The sequence below is a fragment of the Bidens hawaiensis genome, unplaced genomic scaffold, assembly GCF_021521415.1.
Source record: "Bidens hawaiensis isolate Kalapana, Puna unplaced genomic scaffold, B.hawaiensis_p1.1 tig00009686_1, whole genome shotgun sequence".
NCBI lineage: Eukaryota > Viridiplantae > Streptophyta > Magnoliopsida > Asterales > Asteraceae > Bidens > Bidens hawaiensis.
This window is the reverse complement of record NW_027491726.1, coordinates 679,077-686,670: the sequence shown is the minus strand read 5'-3', so window position 1 is coordinate 686,670 and position 7,594 is coordinate 679,077. Positions and strand designations below refer to the sequence as shown.

Genomic DNA, 7,594 nt, shown 5'->3' with positions numbered 1-7,594 from the left:
GTGCGACAAGTGGGTGATAATGATGAGGAACATAATGGAGATTTTTATTTTAAGCCATATATTACTGCATATATTGTGCACGTAATATATCATTCTTTCCTTGCTTAGAGATATAATACTCTTATTTATCATCCTTGAAATTGAGTATTCAGAACACACAAAACAATTACTCAAAGAAAAGATCCAGTTTTTATATGGTATAAGAGTGGGATCAGCGCTTGAACCGAATAACCCAAAAACCCTAAATCTCCGACTGACTGGTCCGGCACCATGGAGAAATCCTGGGAAAACACAGAAGGAAAGACGAGGTCAACTGACGTTGAAGGCGAACAAAGTCCAATAGCAGGGCTAACAACAAACAATATCAACAGTTCTTACACCTATTTGCAGATAAAGGATCACCAGTGCAGGAAGAAAAGAAAGATGTCCCTCCTACAGCAAACATGGCAGGTAGATTTGTAACACCCCAACTTTAAGCGGAATACGCCCGGGTGTAACGTACTGATCACTCATAGCTCGTAACACTATTAAAGCGGCAATAATTATATCATTTCATTTCGTAACGTAACAAGTACACAATTATTCATAATTAAAAATAAAAAGAAACACTTTATCAAAACAATAAATAAGTTCTTTATTCAAATAACCTAAGGTATACTAATGATCATCATACTTAGCATGCCATCGATTCAACCTGTAGCACGTTGAAAATAATATATTTGTCAACAACTAAGTTGGTGAGTTTTCATAAGTTTTCGTGTATACATATAAATATAAAAGGCGCGATTCAAATTTCGTAATGCAATAAATATCCAAGCGTAAAGTAAATGAAATCAATAAATGTCGTCATCTCGTTCCTTTAGCCGAGGCCGTAGTAATAGGGGAAACTAGAACCACTTTACGAACAACCGAAGTCATATCGTTAGATGGCGCGGGTACGTCCCGTCGGACCCTCCCACTATGTGTATGTGTATGTGTATGCGTTTGCGTAACTTCCACCATAAGAATAGTAAACACGTTGCAAGCAAGTTCACGTATATTCATAAACAATATGCAAGAATAATATTAACATGTACGCTAATTGTGAATCGGTTTATAAATAAGCAAATAACTAACGAGATAAAACTTGTGACATGCTACACCCCAAAAATATTTAAAGCGTTAAAACGGGGTTATGAGGAACTCACTTGGAATAGAGAATACGGTAACGAGGAGATGGTAACGATTAAAGCAACTAGGTGGTTTCGCGAGAAGTCCCGATAATTTGTCCTAGTTATAAGGTATAAACAACATAAATATCTAAAGCGAAAAGAACGAACTAAACATGAATATAAAACAAAAATAAGTTTATAATAGATTTGGGAATCGTTAAAGTATTCACATGTATAAGAAAATTTTATTAGTTTAAATATTCTTAAAAGTCACCATTATAATTATTGTTATTATTATTATTATCATTATTATTATTATTATAAAAATAAAGATTTATTATTGATTATATATATATATAAATATATATATCTGAAAATGTTAACGAGAGTTTCTTTTAAGAGTTTCAACGGTGTTCAGGTTGTTAAACAAGTGTAAACAATATTAGTTTTAATATAATAAAGTCTTTAATAATTAGAAAGGTTAAAACAATTAATAAATAAAAAAACAAAAAATCGGGACTGGGGAATCGAACCCGCGCCCCAGGCCGGTTCAGGGTTTTAACAATACATACACTGGCCATCTGAGCCAGTGTCTAACTTGCTTAGGACACAGAAAACTATATATTTATGTATCAGTTAGGTTATCCTCAAATCCACAATGAACCCTACTTTGTTTAATTCGTTTGAGTTAATAAGAATTGACCTAGGTTTCTTGTTAAGAACGAAAATCCGATTGTGAAACATGTTTCAATTACCTGGATCGAACACGAATTGAAGGAGAACAAGGAGTTAGGTTTTACGGCCAAAAGACGGATTCAAACGGGATCAAGAACTGTTTATTGGCTGCAGTTTTCTTAGGGTTTTGTTTCGTGATGGTGAGATGATGGTGTGGAGCATTTTAATTGAGTTTTGGACTCGTGTTTATAGGCTAACAAGATCAAAATTCATCCGCGACCTAAGTTAACGAAAATTGATTCGATTTGATATGAAATAGCTGTCAATTACGCGTTATACTATAATAGTAAGGAGCATGTTTGTTAAGAGTCATCCTAATTAATCCAATCCTGCGATTTATGGGTCAAATGAAATAAAAACTGGAAGGGGGGGCTGATGGTGATGATGGGAATGGAGGAGGGAAGGAGGGAGTTTGAATAAAATTTGCAACCAAGTCCTTAATCTTAGGTTTGGTGGTCAGAAATTGTAAAACTAAAGGTAGGTGCTAGATTGTACATATTGTATACTTTAACGATTCTAAGTAATTTAATACGAGTCACATGTAAATAAAGATAAAACCGAATAACAAAATTAATAACTCAACGTTTCACTAAATGCGACGATTCGATTACAAACGAGTAATAAAATGAGTACAAATACTAAATGGAAATTTTACGATTATCACCGCATTCCCAACTTTTAGGAAATTTCATCCCGAAATTAGGAATTAACATCTATAGCTAAAATATGCGGATACTTAGACTTCATTTGGTCTTCACATTCCCAAGTGACTTCCGCACCGCGCTTAGATTCCCAACGAACCTTGACCAAAGGGATTCGGCTACGCTTGGTTTCCTTATCCATTCGATCCACTATTTCCATTGGTCTCTCAACAAAGTGCATTGTCTTATCGAAACCTACCTCGTTGAGAGGGATATGAAGGTTCTCTTCGGCTAGACACTTTCTAAGGTTCGAAACATGAAACACTGGATGGATGCCTTGAAGCTCTTGCGGGAGCTCGAGGCGATAAGCAACATCTCCGATTCGTTCAAGGATTTTGAATGGACCAACAAAACGGGGGGCTAGTTTACCCTTCATACCGAAACGGAGTACTCCTTTCCAAGGTGAAACCTTGAGGAGGACAAGGTCGCCGAATTCGAATTCCAAGGGTCGTCGTCGCTTATCAGCGTAAGACTTTTGGCAACTTCTAACATTAAGCAGATTATTACAATTTGAGCTATTTTTTCGGTGGTATCTTGTACCATTTCGGGTCCCGTGAGCTGAGTCTCACTGATCTCATTCAAACAAATAGGAGAACGGCATTTACGGTCGTAGAGCGCTTCGAATGGAGCAATTTTTATGCTCGAATGATAACTATTATTGTATGAAAACTCAACCAATGGAAGATGAGTATCCCAATTACCACCAAAATCAAGCACACAAGTTCTTAGCATGTCCTCAAGTGTTTGAATGGTTCTTTCCGACTGACCATCTATTTGAGGATGATAAGCGGTGCTAAGATCTAGACGAGTTCCCAAAGCGGTTTGAAGCGAATTCCAAAAATGAGACACTAAAGGACCATCACGGTCAGATATAATACTCAAGGGTATACCATGGCGACAAACAATCTCGTTGACATAGATTTGAGCAAGCTGCTCGATCGAATGCTTTTCCCGAATGGAAATGAAATGAGCTGATTTGGTTAATCGATCGACGATTACCCAAATGCTATCATGTTGCCTCTTGGTGGTTGGAATTTTTGTGACGAAGTCCATCATAATGTTCTCCCACTTCCAGACTGGAATAAAAGGTTGCACGAGCAAACCAGCAGGTTTTTGATGCTTGAATTTTACCTTAGCACATGTTAAACATTTTTCGACATAGATAGCGATATCTTTCTTCATGCCAGGCCACCAGAAAGTAGTTCGAAGGTCTAAATACATTTTATCCGCACTGGGGTGGATAGAATATCGTGACTTGTGAGCTTCGTCCATTATAAACGTGCGAAGATTGTCACGGTCTAGGACCCAAAGGCGGTTAAGAAAATAGAGTAAACCATCACGCTTGCTTTCAAGTTGGAGTTCAGCACCACACGACATCTCTTTGTACATATTGCCTTCAGTGACGGGGATGTGTTGGGCCTCAAAGATACGTAGTTGAAGATAGGTTTGGATAACAACGCATAGAAGAATGCTTTTGACATGGGTTTTGCGACTAAGGGCATCAGCTACTACGTTTGCTTTACCGGGATGGTAACGTATTTCGAAATCGTAGTCGCTAAGAAGTTCGGCCCATCGTCGTTGCCTCATGTTCAAATATTTTTGGTCAAAAATATGTTGGAGACTCTTGCGGTCGGTGAATGCCACACATTTCGTCCCATATAAATATTCTCTCCAAATTTTCAACGTGAATACAACAGCACCGAGCTCAAGGTCGTGTGTCGTATAATTCTTTTCATGAACCTTAAGTTATCGTGATGCATAGGCGATGACCTTGCCTCGTTGCATGAGAACGCAACCAAGACCTTGATTCGAGGCATCACAATAGACAACAAAATCCTCTTTTCCTTCGGGAAGGGCTAGGATAGGAGCGTCGCAAAGCATACGCTTCAAGGTTTGAAATGCTTCGTCTTGCTTAGGATACAGAAAACAATATATTTATGTATCAGCTAGGTTATCCCCAAATCCACAATGAACCCTAGTTTGTTTAATTCGTTTAATTCGTTTGGGTTAATAAGAATTGACTTAGGGTTGTTGTTAAGAACGAAAATCTGATTGTGAAACATGTTTCAATTAACTGGATCGAACACGAATTGAAGGAGAACAAGGAGTTAGGTTTTACAGCCAAAAGACGAATTCAAACGGGATCAAGAACTGTTTATTGGCTGCAGTTGTCTTAGGGTTTTGTTTTGTGATGGCGATATGATGGTGTGGAGCATTTTAATTGAGTTTTGGACTCGTATTTATAGGCTAACAAGATCAAAATCCAGCCGCGACCTTAGTTAACGAAAATTGATTCGATTTGATATAAAATAGCTGTCAATTACGCGTTATACTATAATAGGAAGGAGCGTGTTTGTTAAGAGTCATCCTAATTAATCCAATCCCGCGATTTATGGGTCAAATGAAATCAAAACTGGAAAGAGGGGAGGGGCTGATGGTGGTGACGGGAATGGAGGAGGGAAGGAGGGAGTTTGAATAAAATTTGCAACCAAGTCTTTAATCTTAGGTTTGGTGGTCAGAAATTGTAAAACTAAAGGTAGGGGTTAGATTGTACATATTGTATACTTTAATGATTATAAGTATTTGAATACAAGTCATACGTAAATAAAGATAAAACCCAATAACAAAATTAATAACTCAACGTTTCATTAAATGCGACGATCCGATTACAAACGAGTAATAAAATGAGTACAAATACTAAATGGAAATTTTACGAATGTCACAGGATTCGATAAGGGTCCCGAGTGGCTTATTGATTCGGGTTGTACCGAAATATATCCCGCATGGCTTATTTGTTATTGATGATGTTAAAGGTTCACACTAACCACCTGTAACAATACCGAATGTGGACTCTATACCTGTTAAGGGAAGAGGTTCTTATACCCTACCTTGTGGAAAAACGATTGAAAATGTCTTATATGTCCCAGATTTCACATGTGACCTCTTATCGGTTACTAGGCTATCTATGGATCTCCAATGTGCTGTAACCTTTTTCCCAGATTTTTGTGTTATGCAAGACCTACACTCGAGGAAAATGATTGGTGCAGGTCAATGTCGGGAAGGATTATATCATATGGTTATGGTGGGAGGAAAAAGGAAAGCTATGGCAACTACGAGCAATCTGTGGCATAAACGACTTGGCCATGCTTCATATGGAAAACTCTCCTCTTTGGGTTTTGTTAAGAGTGATGTCTTGAAAAACGGTATGTTTTGTGATTCATGCAACTAAGGAACCTTTTGAACTTTTGCATTGTGACATTTAGGGGAAATATAGGGCCCTTACTCTCACACGTTCCAACTATTTCTTAACAATCATTAATGATTTTAGTTGATCGGTATGGGTGTTTCTTTTGAAACACAAATGGGAAACTAGTGAGTGTTTAATATCATTTCACAAAATAGTTGCGAACCAATTTAACAAAAATATTAAAAGGATTCGATCAGATAATGGGGATGAGTTTACCTCAAACCGAATGCTCTTACATAGAGCATGGAATCCTTCTTGAAACTACTTGTCCACATACCCCGCAACTAAACGACATGGTTGAGCGAAAACATCGCCAACTCCTTATGACCGCCAGGGCACTCAGATTTGAAGTGAAATTGCCTATTATATTTTGGGGGTAATGCATCACCATGGCCGTGTATATTACAAACCGTCTTTCATCGGATGTCATAGGAGATAAAACACCATACGAGATAACTTATGACACAAAACCCAATTAGGAAGGCCTGAAATAGATTCCAAGTGGGTCTATAAAATAAAATTCCAAGTGGGTCTATAAAATAAAATACAAACCGAACGGTGAAATCAAAAAGGTATAAGGAGAGACTTGTGGCAAAGGGTTTCACTCAGATGAAAGGAGTTGAATTTCATGACATGTTTGTGCTTGTTGCCAAATTGGTTACTGTTCGAACTTTGTTAGCTGTGGCGGTTAAAAAGAACTGGATTATTCACCAATTAGATGTTAACAACGCTTTTTCGCATGGGGATTTAGACGAGGAGATCTACATGAATGTTCCTCAAGTCTTTGAGGCGGGGGGGGGGGGGGGGGAGGTATGTAGACTGAGAAAGTCCTTATACGGCCTGAAATAGGCCTCTCGAAATTGGTATAAAAAATTTACGGAAGCCTAATTATCTCTTGGTTTCAAGGAATCTCATGCCAACCATTCTCTATTTTTATACAAAAAGGGTGACGTTTTTGTCACTGCTCTCATATACGTCGATGATGTGATCGTTGTTGGGAATAATAATTCAGTGATACAAGAAACAAAGACCTATCTTGACAAACGGTTCAGCATTAAAGATCTTGGGGTGCTAAAATATTTTTTGGGTATTGAGGTGGCTCGTACCTTAGAGGGTTTGGTCCTTAGTCAAAGGAAGTACACGTTGGACATACTAGAAGATAGTGGGATGCAAGATTGTTGACCAAGTATGTTTCTGATGGAACAAAACCTCAAACTAGACAAAGAAGAAAAGGACCAGAGGTAGATGCCAATATGTATCGTCGGTTAGTTGGTTGTCTTCTTTACCTTCAGGAAACGAGTCCAGATATCGCTTACTCGGTTAGTATTTTGAGCCAGTTTGTTGCTGATCCTAGACAGAATCATATGGATGCGGCAGCTCGGGTCCTTAGGTATTTGAAAACAACACCGGGTCAAGGGATTTTGCTTCCTAAAGAAGGTGGAATGACTCTTGTTGCCTACTCTGACTCAGACTGGTTAGGTTGCCCATATACCAAAAGATACTACTCCTAGGAGGTGGACCGATCTCTTGGAAATCTAAAAAGCAATCTGTAGTTTCTCGGTCATCAGCAGAAGCTGAATACCGAGCTGTAACAACTCGGATATTTTTAAATATTATTTTTTTCTTTCGTTTACCCGACCCGCTCTTGTTCGAAAACATTAACAATAAAATAACACGTTTAACGAGTCATTATTATTATTTTAATACTATTGTTTTAAATATTTATTTAATGATTTAAAACTACTTTGATTAATATACGT

At 37.8% G+C, this 7,594-nt stretch overlaps 1 protein-coding gene across 1 annotated transcript; it reads left to right on the top strand.

Annotated features, from left to right (window-relative positions):
* Positions 1-6,443: 6,443 nt before the first annotated feature.
* On the top strand, positions 6,444-7,345 carry LOC143533401 (putative mitochondrial protein AtMg00240). Its single transcript, XM_077028204.1, has 2 exons — positions 6,444-6,614; positions 7,127-7,345. The coding sequence occupies exons 1-2, from the start codon at positions 6,444-6,446 to the stop codon at positions 7,343-7,345; spliced, it is 390 nt and encodes a 129-aa protein (XP_076884319.1).
* Positions 7,346-7,594: the final 249 nt, after the last annotated feature.